The 18,061-nt window shown below is 47.5% G+C and overlaps 1 protein-coding gene across 4 annotated transcripts in view; it reads right to left on the bottom strand.

The window, feature by feature from the left end:
- The window catches only part of SOX5 (SRY-box transcription factor 5), a 490,387-nt gene that overhangs the window by 139,207 nt on the left and 333,119 nt on the right, over positions 1 to 18,061 (bottom strand). For all 4 annotated transcript variants that reach the window (XM_029058134.2, XM_029058136.2, XM_029058133.1 and 1 more), the window contains one exon: positions 5,420 to 5,540. In XM_029058134.2, the coding sequence (XP_028913967.1) occupies positions 5,420 to 5,540 (121 nt within the window). The remainder of the gene's footprint in view (positions 1 to 5,419; positions 5,541 to 18,061) is intronic.

The raw sequence follows: 18,061 nt of genomic DNA, 5'->3' as shown, positions 1-18,061 counted from the left end.
GATAGAGCCTTAGACCTGAGGGTCAGCAGGACCTGGCTTCTAATCCCATATCTCCTACTTTCATTCTTTCAATGGTATTAATTATGCATTTACTGGGTGCAGAGCACTGCACTAAGCACTTGGGAGAGTACAATTCAATGAGCAAACACATTCCCAACCCAAAATGGACTTACAGTCTAGAGGCGGGTAGACAGACATAAATAGAAATAAATAAATTACAGATCTGTACGTAAGTGCCATCATTAATAATAACGATAACAATGATAGTGGCGTTCGTTAAGTGCTTACTAAGGGGTTGGCACTGTTCTCAAAACTGTGATACTAGCGTTGGACACGATCCTTGTCGGGCAGGAAGAAGAGGAAGAAGAGGAGGAAGAAAAGAGGAGGAGGAGATAGGAAGAAAAAGAGGAGGAGGAAGAATATGAAGAGGAGGAGGAAGGAGAGGTAGAGGAGGAGGAGACATAGGAGAATGAGAAAGATGAGGAGGAGGAGGAGGAAGCCAAACCAATCTTGTCTTACCCTGATAAATCCACCCCTCTTCAAAATTCCTCGTAAATTCCTTGAGGGTAGGGACTGTGTCTGCCAACGCTATTGCGCTGTACTCTCCTGAATGTTTAGCACAGCACCCTACACGCAGTAAACACTCAAATAATACCATTAATTGACTGATTGAAGACGACAAACAACCTAGCAGAAAATCAAAAGCACTATTGTCAGATGGCTAGTAAATTCTTGCTAGCTCTGTTAGACCGATCTGATTTCCAGTCGATTTTTTTAGTCTGCTCTTAGATTTGCCTCGTGCAGACAAATCTTCTGTAACACGTAAGGAATGGAACAGAGTGAATGATGAAGAACCATTAGATTTTATTCATGAGAATTGGGAGTTGTGTATGTTTCTTATTAACTTGACATTAAAGCTCAACATTCTGCCACTGTCACTTCCATCGAAGTCAACTTGGCAGCATCACTAATCACAATAATTGTCACTAGGAAATTCTATATATTCCAACGAGCGCCTTAGAAATGAGCTAACCTAGGCGAAGGGGGGTTTTTTCCGCTTTTTCTCAAATCTGTACTGTTCTTAAGGAGAAAATCCTCCTTACCATTTCAAATGAACTATTCAACCCAAGTGAATCAGATGAATCTGGGATCATTCGTTTCGTATAGTCCTCTCCTGCTTCTCCTCCTATCTCTCCGGCTGTTCCTTCTCGGTCTCCTTCGCGGGCTCCTCCTCTGCCTCCCACCCCCTCACTGTGGGGGTCCCTCAGGGTTCGTTCTCGGTCCCCTTCTCTTCTCCATCTACGCCCACTCCCTTGGAGAAGCAGCGTGGCTTAGTTGCAAGAGCCCGGCCTTGGGAGTCCGAGGTCATGGGTTCTACTCCCGGCACCGCCACTTAACAGTTGTGTGACTTTGAGCAGGTCACTTCACTTCTCTGGGCCTCAGTTACCTCATCTGTAAAATGGGATTAAGACTGGGAACCCCACGTTTACCTTGTATCTACCACAGTACTTGGCACACAGTAAGTGCTTAACAAATACCGTCATTATTACTATTATTAGTAGAGAACTCTTTCATTCATTCATTCAATCGTATTTACTGAGCGCTTACTGTGTGCACAGCACTGTACTAAGCGCTTGGGATGTACAATTCGGCAACAGATAGAGACGATCCCGGCCCAACAACGGGCTCACAGTTTAAAAGCATTCACTGCCAAGGCTTCAACTACCAGCTCTACCCAGATAATTCCCAAATTACTCGGTAAGTGCTCAATTAATCCTATTGATTATTATTTTTATTATTTTCATCATCGGCATTATTGAGAACTGGGTGCTCCTTTTTCATCTGATATCATGAAAAATGGATAAAACCTAAGGGAGAATTACAGAAATCCCAATAAGACGATTTACTTCACTGTGGCTCTCCCGGGTTGGGACTTTCATTCAGTCATTCAGTCATACTAGTTGAGTGGTTACTGCTTGCAGAGCACTTACTCAGCAACTGGTAGAGTTCAATATAACAATAAATCAACACTTTCTCTGACCACTAGTAAATGACAGTTTACACTCCCAGAGTTTTCATTCCATAATTATAATAAAAATAATAATTATTGTTATTATGGTATGTGTTAAGTGCTTACTAATTGCCAGACACTGTTCTAAGCAGCGGGCTAGATACAAGATAATTGGGTTGGACACAGTCCCTGTCCCACACGGGGCTCACAGTCTTAATCCCCATTTTACAGATGAGGAAACTGGGGCGCAGAGTAGTTAAGCAGCTTGCCCAAGGTCACACAGCAGACAAGTGGCAGAGCCAGGATTAGAACTCATGACCTTCTGACTTCCAGTCCCGCGTTCTATCCACTAGGCCATGATGCTTCTTGTTTAAGAGGAATCTATAGACATAGAATACCTGATTTCCTAAATGCCTTCCTGCTTTTGCTCCATGTGAATTTTTTTATGATTATTATTACTGCTGTCTTCACAGTCCTTTGCAAGATTTTTTAAAACTGTTTTCTTTTTCTTATAGCCTGCTTGATTTCCTTTTCGCCCATCTCTCTTCAGATGAAGCAGAAACTCCTTTCCCAAACCTTTAAGGCCCTCACTCAGCTCTCTCCCTCCTACCTAACCTCGCTCCTCTCCCCTGACACCCCAGCCCACACAATTCACTCTTCTAGCGCCAACCTACTCACTGTGCCTCAGTCTCTTCTCCCTTGCCACCAAACTCTTACTCACTCTCTCTCTCTCCCACCTCCTTCCTCCCCTTTCATATCCAGCAGAGTTCTATCTTCTCATTTCTTTGTATGTATTTTCATGACATCTGTTAAGTGCTTACTATGCTCCAGGCGCTGTACTAAGCGCTGGGGTAGATATAGGATAATCGGGTTCGACACAGTCCTTGTCCCACTTGGGGCTCACAGTTTTAATCTCCGTATTTACAGATGAGGGAACTGAGGCCCAGAGAAGTGAAGTGACTTGCCCAAGATCACAGACCAGACAAGTGGTGGAGCTGGGATTCGAATTTAGATTCTTCTGACGCTCAGGCCCGGGCTCTATCCTAGTGGATATCCTGCTGTTCTCAAAGTCTAACTGAAATCACTTCCTAGCCTTGTCAGCTATGTGACTGTGGGCAAGTCACTTAACTTCTCTGGGCCTCAGTTACCTCATCTGTAAAATGGGGATTAAGAGTGTGAGCCCCATGTGGGACAACCTGATTCCCCTATGTCTACCCCAGCGCTTAGAACAGTGCTCTGCACATAGTAAGCGCTTAACAAATACCAACATTATTATTATTATTATTATTATCCTTTGCCTGAATGATTTCTAATCTTCTCAGATCTGTCCGCAATTCCATTGTATCACTATGAGATCCTACCCTCTTATGTCCTCCACCTACATCCTTTCATTCATTCATTCATTCAATCGTATTTATTGAGTGCTTTCTGTGTGCAGAGCACTGTACTAAGCGCTTGAAATGTACAATTCGGTAACAGGTAGAGACAATCCCTGCCCAACAACGGGCTCACAGTCTCAAAGCGGGAGACAGACAGCAAAACAAAACAAGTAGTCAATCCGTCAGTCATCCTCTTCCCACAGCGTGACCTGGTGGAAAGAGCACAGGCTTGGGAGTCAGAGGACGTGGGTTCTAATCCCACTTCCTACTTGTCTGCTGTGTGACCTCGGGCAAACCACTTTACTTCTTTGTGCTTCAGTTACCTCATCTGAAAAATGGAAATTAAGACTGTAAGCCCCACGTGGGATAACCTGATTACTCTGTATTTACCCCGGCGCTTAGAAGAGAACTTGGCACATAGTAAATGCTTAACAAATGCCATAATTATTATAATTATATTAATAATAACAATAATGTCGATATTTGTTAAGTGCTTACTATGTGCAGCACACTGTTCTAAGTGCTGAGATAGATACAGGGTCATCAGCTTGTCCCACATGAGGCTCACAGTTTTAATCCCCATTTTCCAGATGAGGTAACTGAGGCACAGAGAAGTTAAGTGACCTGCCCGCAGTCACACAGCTGATAAGTGGCAGAGCCGGCATTCAAACCCATGACCTCTGACTCCCAAGCCCGGGCTCTTTCCGCTGAGCCACGCTGCTTCTCCATTACTTTGATGTTTCACAAATACCACTGAGAAACAGACAAACTTATTTATATTAATGTCCGTCTCTCCCTCCAGACTGTAAACTCGCTGTACCAGGGAACCTGTCTGCTAACTCCGTTGCATTGCACTCTCCTAAAAGCTTACTAAAGTACTCTGCACATAGTAAGCACTCAATCACTACCTCCAGACTGTCAGCTCACTATGGGCAGGGAATGTGACTGTTGATTGTTCTCTTGTCCTCTCCTCAGCGCTTAGTACAGTGGTCTGCGCTCAATAAGCCCTCAACAACTACGATTGAATCGATTAGCAAACGTGACTGTTATTGCTATTACACCTTCCATTAAATCTCTTAAATCTACTGTTAAATCCATACTATTAGTCTATTAATAAAATCATTCACCTTATCCCACCTCGATGACTGCATCAGCCTCCTTGCTGACCTTCCGACCTCCTGCCTCTCCCCACTCCAGTCCATACTCCACTCTGCTGCCTGGATCATCTTTCTACAGAAGTGTTTAGGAACTGTCACCGCCCCCCTCCTCAAAAATCTCCAGGGGTTGCCCATCCACCTTCATATCAGGCAAAAACTCCTCACCATGGCTTTAAAGCTCTCCATCACCTTGCCCCCTCCTACCTCACCTCGCTTCTCTCCTTCCACACCCAGCCCGCACACGCGGCTCCTCTGGTGCCACTAACCTTCTCACTGGGCTTCCACCTCCCCCGTCTCGTCGCCGACCCCTGGTCGACGTTCCTGCTTTTGGCCCGGAACCCCCTCCCTCCTCAAATCCTCCAGACAATTCCTCTCTCCCCCTTCAAAGCCCCATATCCTCCAAGAGGAGACTAAGTCCCACTTTTCCTCATCTCCCACTCCCTCCTGCGTCGCTCTGTCTTGCTCTCTTTCCTCTCCCCATGTCCCCAACTCACACCATTTATGCATATATCTGTCACTTGATTGATTTGCGTTGACGTCTGCCTCCCCCGCCACCCAGGAGACTGCGAGCTAGCTGTGGGCAGGGATCGTCACTGTTTACCGTTGTGCTGAACTTTCCCGAGCACTTAGTACGGTGCCCTGCACGCAGTAAGCGCTTAATAAATACGACCGAATGAACCGCGCGGATGAATACATCGACCAGAGGAATCATGTTTTTCAGGATGGCAAAACATTCCCGCCTCCTCCCCCGCCTTCTGTGAAGAATAGAACGTGCCACGATTGTGAGGTCAGTCTTTGTGGCCTTCCCAGTACTCAAAGGTCTGGCTCAACGCCCTCCACCCAATCCCAGTGGGGAAATTGACCCTACTCACTGCATCCGGCCTTGTAACTGAAGCCAGGAGGGAGAAGGAATCCTTGCTGAGCAGCCGCTGCCAGGGTCCGTTGATCCGGAGGGAAAACCGGAATCATCAATGGAGGCAACTGACCTTGGACCTGCTGGAACATGAGAGAGACAATCAAAGCGGGACAACTCCGGGCGGGGAAAACATCAGTTAATAATAATGATAATTGTGGTATCTGTTAAGGGCTTCCTATGTGCCAGGCACTTTTCTAAGCATTGGGACAGATTCAAGATATTCAGGTTGGATACGGTTCCTATCCCACATAGGGTTCAGATTCAGGAGAAACGGCAAGGAATAGTGGATAGAACCCAGGCCTAGGAGTCAGAAGGTCATGGGTTCTAATCCTGGCTCTGCCCCTTGCCTGCTGTGTGATCTTGGGCAAATCACTTCACTTCTCTGTGCCTCTGATACAGTCGAGGAAGACGGCTTCACTCTACTCAGTGAGCCTTTGAGATCAGCTGGTCAGTCAACTGTACCTATTGTGCGTTTTCTGTGTGCCAAGTATTGTACTAAGCACCTTGGAGAAGACAATATAACACTACAACGGCCACATTGCGTGCCTGCAACCAGCTTACAGTCTAGAGGTGGAGACAGACATGAATAGGAATAAATAAATGACAGATATGGACATAAGCACCATAGGGCACGGAGGGCGGATGAATAAAGGGAGCAAGTCAGCGCGACGCAGAAGGGAGTGGGAGAAGAGGGAAGGAGGGCCCAGTCAGGGAGGCCTTTTTGGAGGAGATGAGCCTTTAATCAAGGTTGGAATGGGGGGAAGAGTCACAGTCTGTCGGTTAAGGTGATTCCCGCAACCCTTCAGAGCCACAGAAGGGAGAATCAGAAGTTGCGTGACCTAGTGGAAAGAACAAAGGTCTGAGGATGTGGTTCGATTCCCAGTAACCATCTCTATGCCTCGATTTCCTCACGTGTCAAATGGGGATTAAATGCCGGTACTCCTCCCCCCTTAGACTGTAAACCCGTGAGAACATTTTCTGTGTCTAATCTAACTGTCTCTCCTCCAGCACTTAGCACAGTGCTTGGCAATAGTAAAACTTAGCAATCAATCGATCGATCGATCGATCAATCATATTTACTGAGTGCTCACTGTGTTTGGAGCACTACCAAGCACTTGGGAGAGTACGACATAACGGAGGTGGTAGATTTGAAGGCATTAGACAAGATAGACATGTTCTTTCCCCCGCAAAGAGCTTAGAGTCTAAAGCGGAACAGAAATTAGTATCAGTAAATGAATTACAGATCTGGACGTAACTGCTGCGGATCTGGGAGGGGAGAAGAACGAAGGGAGCAAATCAGGGCGACGTAGAAGGGAGGGGGAGGAGAGGAAAGGAGGGCTTAGTCAGGGAAGGCCTCTTGGAGGAGATGGGCCTTCAGTAAGGCTTTGACGGGGGGAGGGAGTCACTGTCTGTCAGATACGAGGAGGGAGGGCGTTCCAGGCCAGACGTGGGACGTGGGCAAGAGGTCAGCGGAGAGACAGACGAAGCCGAGGTACAGTGAGAATCTTCTCTATCCATTCCCGATAGACGGCTTCGGAGTCAAAATCCGGGAGTATAAGTGGTTCATAGGTCTTCCCTAGGACCGACATCCTTTATATCCTCATATCCTTCAAATCCAATACCCACAACCTCAGCTGAAAGTGAGACATCCCCAAGACTCTGAGCAAATTAGAAGCACCTAAAATGGAAACTTTTGCAACCGAAGACGTCAAAGACGTCATTCCCTCGACGGCCACCCTCTCGCTTTCCGCCGCCCCCCACGAAACCCGGAGATTGCTTCGCCCACTCATCCTTCGGAGGGGAAGCAGGACACTGGTTCAAGAGCTCTTTCGAGGAAAAAAATGAAGACTACAGTACCCGCGTTAAATTGCCGGGGGAATTTATGTTAGTTGGGAAAAGAACCCAAAAAGCTACCCATTTTGGATCTATTCCAGGATTTCAATGCTAATTTCTCCCCCACCTATCCACCGTGGAAAGAGGATTCCTTGAAGTTTTAATGCTTATTTGGAATAAAAGTCGAAGAGCTCTTGACAATCATCAGTGAGCCGACATTTTAAAAGCCATTGTATGCAAAATGAAGAAGGAAAAGAGATTCTTTCCTTTTTTAAAGAAACTGGAATTTGTGAAGCACCTATTATGTGCCAGGCTCTGTACTAAGTGCTAGGGGAAGGTAAAGGCTAATCAAGTGGGACACGGTCCAAGTCCCTCATTCATTCAGTCATTCAATCGTACTGATTGAGCGCTTCCTGTGTGCAGAGCACTGTACTAAGTGCTTGGGAAAGCACAGTACAACAATAAGCAGAAACGTTCCCTACCCACAACGAGCTACAGCCTGGGGGCCGGGGAGACAGATATCAATATGAGGCTCATGGTCTTAATCCCCATTTTACCAGTGAGGTAACTGAGGCACAGAAAAGCAAAGTGACTTGTCCGAGGTCACTCAGCAGGCACACGGCAGAGCTAGGATCAGAATTCAGGGCCCCCTGGACGCTTTTAATCGGTGTACTTCAAAAGAGATAATCTTCCCCTCGAAGGCATTACTCTAGATAAGTTTCTAAATGTTTCTTCAAATCCGAAGAACGTTTCATAAGGAAATTTATTGCAGAAAAGTAGCCTCCTCCCTCTCAACATTTCTGAATCATCTGCCATCTTTCCATTTCTTCCATCTTCCCTCCCTTTTAACCTTCTTGTCAGTCCATTCTTCCGTTGTCCCTTCCAATGACGATGATGACGATAATGGTGTTTAAGTGCTTACTACGGGCCAGGCACTGTACTAACCGTAATTGGGCTGGACACGGTCCCTCTTAGGATTCATAGTCTTAATCCCCATTTTGTAGAGGAGGTGACGGAGGCCCGGAGAAGTTAAGTGGCTTGTCCAAAGTCACACAGCAAACAAGTGATGGAGCTGGGATTAGAACCCAGGTCCTTCTGACTCCCAGGCCCGGGCTCTAGCCACTAGGCCACGCTGCTTGCATTTATCCAACCTTGGCTTCACTGAGTCTGTCCTCTCCTGGTTCTCCTCTTATCTCGCAGGCCGTTCATTCTCAATCTCCTTCACGGGTTCCTCCTCTGTCTCCCACTCCCTGACTGTGGGGGTCCCTCCAGGTTCAGTTCTGGGTCCCTTTCTATTCTCCATCTACCCTGACTCCCTTGGAGAACTCATTCAATCTCACGGCTTCAACAATCATCTCTACGCCGATGACACCCAAATCTCCATCTCCTCCCCTGTTCTCTCTCCCTCCCTCCAGGCTCGTATCTCCTCCTGCCTTCGGGACGTCTCCACCTGGATGTCCGCCCGCCACCTAAAACTCAACATGTCCACGACTGAGCTCCTTATCTTCCTTCCCAAACCCGGTCATCTCCCTGACTTTCCCACAAGCTCTCAACCTCGGCGTCATCCTTGGCTCTCCTCTCTCATTCACCCGAAACATCCCATCCGTCACCCTAGCCTGCCGGTCTCACCTTCACAACATCGCCAAGATCGCCCGTTTCCTCTCCATCCAAACCGCTACTTTGTTGGTACAATCACTCATCCTTTCCCGACTGGATTATTGCATCAGCCTCCTTTCTGAGCTCCCATCCTCCTGTCTCTCCCCGCTTCAGTCTATACCTCACTCCGCTGCCCGGATTATCTTTCTACAGAAATGCTCTGGGCTTGTCACTCCCTTCCTCAACAATCTCCAGGGGTTGCCCGTCAACCTTCGTATGAAGCAAAAATTCCTCACGCTTGGCTTTAAAGCCGTCTATCCCCTTGCCTCCTCCTACCTCGCCTCCCTTCTCTCCTTCTCCATCTCAGCCCGCACGCTCCGCTCCTTCTGCTGCCGCTAGCCTCCTCACAGGGCCTCGTTCTCGCCCGTCCCGCCGTCGACCCCCGGCCCACGTCCTCCCGCCGTCCCGGAACGCCCTCCCTCCTCACACCCGCCAAACTAACTCTCTTCCCCTCTCCGAAGCCCTACTGAGAGCTCACCTCCTCCGGGAGGCCTTCCCCGACTGAACCTCCCTTTTCCTCTGCTCCCCCTCCCCTCCCCATCTCTCCGACTCCCTCCCTCTGCTCTACCCCCTTCCCTGCTCACGGCACTTGTGTCTATTTGTACTCATTTATTACTCTATTTTATTAATGATGTGTATGTATCTAAAGTTCTATTTATTATGATGCTACTGATGCCTGTCTACTTGTTTTGTTGTCTGTCTCCCCCTTCTACACTGGGAGCCCATTGTTGGGTAGGGATTGTCTCTATCTGTTGCTGAACTGTACATTCCAAGTGCTTAGTACAGTGCTCTGCAAACAGTAAGCGCTCAATAAATACGACTGAATGAATGAATGGTTTTATTGATTGTAGAACACCGTATTTCATTCATAGAATGCAATAAATTGGTTGACATAATCACTGCCTTCAAGGAGTTTATTGTCTCCTGTGAACAGAGCACTGTACCGCATGGGTGGATGAGTACAATACCATTAGTAAATGCTCTCTAACGCTCTCTCTTTCTCCCTTTCATCTCTCTTTCCCTAACCCTCTTCCCTTCCTCCTCCCTCACAAAACACTTCCTAATAATAATAATGGCATGCGCTAAGCGCTCACCACGTGCCAGACACCGTATTAAACACTGGGACGGTTACAAGCAAATCGGGTGCGACACGGTCCCTGTCTCCCATGGGGCTCACAGTCTCAATCCCCGTTTTACAGATGAGGTCACTGAGGCCCGGAAAAGTGAAGCGACTTGCCCAAGGTCACTACGGCAGAGAAGTGGCGGAGCCGGGATTAGAACCTTGTCCTTCTGAGTCCCGGGCCCGGACTCTAGCGGCTACTCCATGCTGCTTCCCATAAATAGACTCACTGTTCGCATCATCGGGTCTAAGACAAAGAGGAAATAGCCATATTCTCTCAGAACAAAAATGAACAGCCATGGAGATTTTTTCATAGTACTCTTCTTCGGCAAAGAGCCATGGAACTTTTTTTTTTTTTAATGGTTTCCAAGGATAAAAGTGACTTTGCCAAGCAAAGTGGCTTCAAAACAGGACTCAAAAAATACTAATAGAAAGACAGATGGTTCTACTAAGTGCTCGGCTGCCAAAAAAATGTAAAAAAAAAAAAAGTGAAAAAAAAGGAGTGATGTTATTGAAACTGACTGAAAAGTTCTCCGATGACTGCAAATACTCTTGTCCCATTGCAAGTGTTAACTCTGCCTGCAGGGCTAATGTAGTGAAAATACCAGCCCTCCTCCCCAGCCCCCAAACACTCTACCCGTCTTGGACCCCTCCCTTTCCAAAATAAAACCCATCAATGCCAAAGTCCTCAGTGCAGCCTGGAAATTCGTTCCATTCTGACGAGCGCTTGACAGAAAGCAGACAGCGATCGTACTGAAGGACTTCCATTTAGGCGGAGAGTAAACGTGGTCAGTTTCCTTTTTTCTTTTTATGTTCTCAGCCCTCTCTTCCTCCGATTGAAGCTCTTATGATATTAGAGGCCACAAGCAGCGAGCCTGATTAATAATAATAATAATAATGATAATGGTATTTGTGAAGCGCTTCCTATGTGCCAGGCACTGTACTGAGTGCTGGGGTGAATACAACCCCCCTTTCTAGAGTGTGAGCCCATCTGTGGGCAGGGACTGTCTCTATTTGTTGCCGAATTGTACTTTCCAAGCACTCAATAACTACAGTGATAATAACAATAATGTTGGTATTGGTTAAGTGCATACTATGTGCAGAGCGCTGTCTGTTCTAAGCACTGGGGGAGATACAGGGGAACGAGGTTGTCCCACGTGAGGCTCACAGTCTTCATCCCCATTTTACAGATGAGGGAACTGAGGCACAGAGAAGTGAAGTGACTTGCCCACAGTCACACCGCTGACAAGGGGGAGAGATTGAATGAATACAAACAAACGGGGTTGGACACAGTCCCTGTCCCACTTGGGGCTCACCAGCTCAATCTCCATTTTACAGATGAGGGAACTGAGGCAAAGAGAAGTGAACTGACTTGCCCAAGGTCACACAGCAGTCAAGTGGCTGAGTCAGGATTAGAACCTTTGACCTTCCGACTCCCAGGCCCTGGATCCATCCACTACACCATGAAGCTTCTCCAGTGGGCAGAGCGTGGGCCTCAGAGTCAGAGGGACCTGGGTTCTAATTCCAGCTCTGCCACTCGTCTGCTCTGTGACCTTGGGCAAATCACTTCACTTCTCTGGGCCTCAGTTACCTCTATCTGTAAAATGGGGATTAAGACTATGGACCCTATGTGGGACTGTGGGACAGGGACCGTGTCCTCCCTGATTAGACTGTAAACCCTTCAAAGGGCAGGCACCGTCTCTGTTACCGATTTGGACGTTCCAAGCACTTAGTACAGTGTTCTGCACATAGTAAGCGCTCAATAAATACTATTGAGTGAATTCACTTGTAACTACCAAAGGGCTTAGAACAGCGCCTGGTACGTAGTAAGCACTTAAGAAATACCATAATTATCATTATGCGAATTCACTCTGTGTAAAGAAACGAGAGAAACGGGGAGGGTTCACGAGGATACGGAAAAGGCGACGATAACGGTATTTGTTAGTCAATCAATTGATAAATGGAATCTTTTGAGTGCTCAGTGTGTGCAGAACCCTGTACCAAACACTTGGGAGCGAACGATACATCAGAACCGGCAGATACGTATTTTTTGGGTGCTCGGTGTGTGCAGAACACTCTACCGCACGCTTGGGAGAATACAATACATCAGAGTCGGCCGATACGTTCCCCGCCAGCAGTGAGCTTATAGTCTATAGAGGGGGTTTGTAGTTAAGCCCTTATTATGTGCCAAGCACTGTACTAAGCACTAGGGCAGATTCAAGATAATCAAGTCAGATACGGTCCCTGTCCCCCATGGGGTTCACAGTCGAGTCGATCGATACATCAGTGGTATTTATTGAGCATTTACTGTGTGCAAAGCACTGTTGGGAAAGTACAGACAAGGGAGTTCAATCATTCATTCAATCATATTACATTTAATCATATTTATTGGGTGCTTACTGTCTGTACTAAGCGCCTGGGAGAGTACAATACAACAATAAACAGACCCATTCCCTGCCCACAGTGAGCCTCCAGTCTAGTGGGGGAGACAGACATAATAATGTTGGTATTTGTTAAGCGCTTACTATGTGCAGAGCACTGTTCTAAGCGCTGGGGGAGATGCAGGGTCATCGGGTTGTCCCACGGGAGGCTCACGGTTAATCCCCGTTTTCCAGATGAGGTAACTGAGGCCCAGAGAAGTGAAGTGACTCGCCCACGGTCACACAGCTGACAGGTGGCCGAGCCGGGAGTCGAACCCATGACCTCCGACTCCCAAGCCCGGGCTCTTCCCACTGAGCCACGCTGCTTCTCATGAGTAGAATGACGTGAATAGAAATAAAGAAATGACAGATCTAGACATAAGTGCCGAAGAGCTGGGTGGGGGGATAAATGAAGGGATCAAGTCACAGCGAGGCAGAAGGGAGTGGGAGAGGAGGAAAGGAGGGTTTAACTTAGTCAGGGAGGGCCTCGAGGAGGAGTTGTGCCTTCGATAAGGCTTTTAAGGGAGGGGGATCAATCGTCCGAGTTGCTTGACACATTCCCTGCCCATATTGAGCTTTCACGCTACAGGGAGAAGCAGACGTTAATGAAAATAAATCAGTAATTTATGGATATGTCCTTAAGTGCTCTAGGGACGAAGATGGGGTGAATGTCATGTGCCCAAAGGGTACAGATCCAAGGGCACAGAAGGGAGAAGGAGTCAGAGGAAGGAGCCTCAATCGGGGAAGTCCCCTTAAAGCGCAGTCCAGTTTTCTGGCCGAAAACTCTGCCTATAATACCGCCACTTCTGTCTCCGGAACCAGACTGCTACCAGATATGACATAAATGGAAATATTATATGGTCGCTGACTCTTCTTTTATACGGCTCATTTCACTATCGCTTTTTAACTTTTCCGCGCTGTGTTTAGCGTTAGTATTGTTGCTAAGAAACAATCATTTGAAAGTGATAGAGAAAAAGGAACCCCTATTCGCTCTTAGGCAAAGAAGCGTCTCCTTCTTTAACGCCGTAAAATCCCGACCGACAGCTTCCCGTCCAACGGGCCCTTCGGAACACGAGAAATCCTTTCTCGACGGTGGTCTGTTTCTCTCGCAAGGGTACGATTTTCACTCGATTTTAAACCACGGGGCGATGAGACGAGAACGCAAATGATCCTAAAAGCAAATAGAGGGGGCACGTGTTTCCGATAATTGGACACCGTCTTCCTCCTGAAAGCTGATCTGGTTGTAACTCGAGGCGGCAAAATACAGCGTGGCTGTTTACCCGGAGTTATTGTTGATGGCGGGACAGATGTTTTCTAATTTGCCTAAGGCAACTAAAACCTTATTGCTGGGATGTTTTACTTGGTATAAATAGCGCCCGGCTCGGAGGGTAATTAGCTGAGAAATATCCCCCGAGGGCCTCGGAGGTTTCCGAGCTTCTGTACGGTTAGGATATCTGACGCTCGGAGCCTTATTCCGTCACTAAGGCATCTTTACTTTCTTGAGGGCAGTATTTTAATCCAGCTGTTGTTGGCTAAAATGCGCTTCTATTTTTGCCCCTTCGAAGGCTTGTGACTCTCTCGCGTTCTCCAGCATTTTGTGGACAACGGAACAGCTCGTTCTAGTCGAGCACTGTAGCTGCCCGCTTATGGAAACAAGAGTACAATTCCTATTGTAAGGTTTTGTGTCACACGTTGATGTTTCAAATATTTAGAATCAAGGCGGCGGTCATATTAATTGTGGTATTAGGGAAGCGCTTAGTATGTGCCAGGCACTGTAGTAAGCGCTGGGGTGGATACAGGCAAATCGGATTGGACAGGGTCCCTGTGCCACGTGGGGCTCACCGCCTCAATCCCCATTTTACAGAGGAGGTAACCGAGGCCCAGAGAAGTGAAGTGACTCGCCCAAGGTCACACAACAGACGAGTGGCAGAGCTGGGATTAGAACCCACAACCTTACGATTTCCAGACCTGTGCTCTATCCACTAGGCCAATATGAAAGATTCCCTGCCCACAGTGAGTTCACAATTCATTCATTCAATAGCATTTATGGAGCGCTTACTATGTGCAGAGCACCGTACTAAGCGCTTGGAATGTACAAGGCGGCAACAGACAGAGACGATCCCTGCCCAGTGACGGGCTTACAGTCTAATCAATTCATTCATTCATTCAGTCGTATTTGTTGAGCGTTAACTTTGTGCAGAACACTGTACTAAGCGCTTGGGAGAGTACGACACAACGACAACAGACACATTCCCTGCCCACAACAAGCTCAGGAACCCCAGAGCGTGGTACAGTATCTGGTACCTAGTAAATGCTTAACGAGTATTTCAAAAAAGATAAAATACAAAACAAAGAGGCATGGCAGCTCAAGGTCAAGAAAACTTGAATTTTGCCTCTAGGAATTGAAATCAGTCAGTTAACTCTACTGTTGAGCCATTAATTAGTGCAGAGCACTGTAATAATAATAATGATGTTGGTATTTGTTAAGCGCTTACTATGGGCAGAGCACCGTTCTAAGAGCTGGGGTAGGCACAGGGGAATCAGGTTGTCCCGCGTGGGGCTCACAGTCTTAATCCCCGTTTTCCAGATGAGGGAACCGAGGCCCAGAGAAGTGAAGTGACTCGCCCACAGTCACACAGCTGACAAGCGGCAGAGCCGGAATTCGAACTCATGAGCCCTGACTCCAAAGCCCGGCCTCTTTCCACTGAGCCACGCTGCTTCTCTACTGAGCTCTTGGAAGAGTACGTTATAACAACATACAGGCACGTGCTGAAGATTCCCAGGGCATCTCTGACTTTTAACAATCGCTGATGGAATGTCATAAAAAAGTCAACGCCTGCCTGATTTTTAGTCACAGGAGCGATAGAAGCAATATTACGCATTTAGCACTGCGATCCCAACACTGTACTAAACCCTGGAAGAAAATACACAGGTGAGAACTAATCGATTTCCGGCCTTCAGAGTCTCCCAGACTAAGAATGCAAACGTAGTGGGGATCATGATGACAGATGTATAAAGAAAGGAGGCCAAACCTGACTGTGGGAAAGGAACGTGTCTACCAAATCTGATATAGTATATTCTCCCAAGCGCTTAGCACAGGGCTCTGCACACAGTACACACTTAATAAATATGAAATGTTTTGTGGTTCTGTTAAGCACTTACTGGGTGCCAAGCCCTGTACTAAGGGCTGGGGTAGATAATAATAATGATGATAATGTTGGTATTTGTTAAGCATTTACTACGTGCAGAGCACTGCCCTAAGCGCTGGGGGGATACAGGGTGATCAGGTTGTCCCTCATGGGGCTCACAGTCTTCATCCCCATTTTCCAGACGAGGTTACTGAGGCCCGGAGAAGTGAAGTGACTTGCCCAAAGTCACACAGCTGACAAGCGGCAGAGCCGGGATTCGAACCCATGACCTCCGACTCCCAAGCCCGTTCTCTTTCCACTGAGCCACGCTGCTTCTCTATAAAGGCACAGATAAAAGCTAAAAGCTGATCAGGTTGGACACAGCCCATGTCCCACGTGGGGCTCACAATCTTAATCCTCATTTTACAGCTGAGGGAAGTGAGGGCCGGAGAAGTGACTCGTCCAAGATCACACGGCAGAGGAGTGACAGGCCTGGATTAGAACTCAGGTCCCTCTGACTCCCAGGCCCAGGCTCTATCCACCGGGCCACACTACTTCTCAGCCCCTGCAGTCACACGGGTGACCTTCTCAATGTTGAATGGCTCCTTCCCCGGGCTAGAGCTGAGAAACACGGGATCCCCGGGGGAGAATCAGTGATTTTCCCACGATGCCCCTACGGGAGTGTGGAGGTTGGTGGAACGGCTCACACACAGGAGTTGCAGTTCAAACCCAAGGAAATGGATCATTCTGAATGAAACTTTTCATATGAACACAAGGATGGGGAGGCTGTGAGCCCGTCGCTGGGCAGGGATTGCCTCTATGTGTTGCCGAACTGTACTTTCCAAGCACTTAATACAGTGCTCTGCACCCAGTAAGCGCTCAATAAATACGATTGAACGAATGAATGATGGGAATCAACTTAACACACTTTGAGGAATAACACGCCAGGCTCCTGCTCATCCCGGGTGTCATTTATTGAGCCTCCGCAGAAAATGGAGCACCGTATGAAGGGTTCAGAAGAGAACCACAGAAGCAACTGGACAGGGGATCGAGGCCCACCGGGATCTTAAAGCTTAATCGATCGATCGATCGAATTCATTGAGTGCTTAATTGTGTAGAGCACTGTACTGAAAGCTTGGGGGAGTACTGAAAGCTTGGGCGAGTAGAGAAGCAGCGTGGCTCAGTGGAAAGAGCCTGGACTTGGGAGTCAGAGGTGATGAGTTCGAATGCCGGCTCTGCCACTTGTCAGCTGGGTGACTGTGGGCAAGTGACTTAGCTTCTCTGTGCCTCAGTTACCTCATCTGTAAAATGGGGATTAACTGTGAGCCTCACGGGGGACGACCTGATTACTCTGTGTCTACCCCAGTGCTTAGAACAGTGCTCTGCCCATAGTAAGCGCTTAACAAATACCAACATTATCATTATTATTATGATAAAACGGAGTTGATCGACGTGCCCCCTCCCCACAGTGACCTCAGATGATGGGGAGGGCAAAGAAAAAATGGTCTACAGATGAGAAGCGGCGTGGCTTTAGTGGATAGAAACCAGGCCTGGGAGTCAGATGGTCTTGGGTTCTCATCCCAGCTCCTCCACTTGTCCGCTGTGTGACCTGGGGCAAGTCCATTAACTTCTCTGGGCCTCAGTTCCCTCATCTGTAAATTGGTGATTGAAAGTTTGAGCCCCATGTTGGACAGGGACTGTGTCCAACCTGATTAACTTGTATCTACCCCAGTGCTCAGAACAGTGTTTGGCAGGTAATAAGCACTTAGGAAGTACCATGATTATTGATATTATTATGAAACAGTGATAGCAGGAGAAAGAACAAGAATTTCTCTAGTACTCTGGCAAGTTGCAGGCACGACTGCTATCTGCCTGCTTTAGAGATAGGAGCAGTGGAAGCAATAGTATGTATTTAGCACTGCGAACCGAGCACTGCACTAAACGCTGGGAGAAAATACACAGGTCAGAGTTAACATGATTTCTGGCCTCCAAAATCCAATTTGCTCAACCGCCAAACTTCAATCCTCCTTCTCCCTCTTCCTCTCCTTGCTCCCACAATCACTTCTTTATAGTGATCCTACCGACTTCTTTACCATTCCTTGTTTGTTGACCCTTCTCCCCAATCTCAGCCACCCTTACATTGAGTAAGAATAATAATAGTGATTATAATTGAAGTATTTGTTGAGCTCTTATTATGTGCCATGCACTGTTCCAAGGGCTGGGGTAGATACAGGATAATCAGGTTGGACACAGTCCCTGTCATTCATTCATTGATTCAATTGTATTTATTGAGCACTTACTGGATTAAAGCACTGTACTGTGAACGCTATTTGGGGCTCACAGTCTTCATCCCTATTTTATAGATGAGGGAACCGAAGCCCAGAGAAGTGAAGAGACTTGCCCAGATCACACAGCAGACAAGTGGAGGACCCGGGATTAGA

The sequence above is a fragment of the Ornithorhynchus anatinus genome, chromosome 2 (genome assembly GCF_004115215.2).
Source record: "Ornithorhynchus anatinus isolate Pmale09 chromosome 2, mOrnAna1.pri.v4, whole genome shotgun sequence".
NCBI classification, from domain to species: Eukaryota; Metazoa; Chordata; class Mammalia; order Monotremata; family Ornithorhynchidae; genus Ornithorhynchus; species Ornithorhynchus anatinus.
The sequence above is the reverse complement of the archived record's forward strand: the minus strand, read 5'-3'. Positions and strand labels throughout refer to the sequence as shown.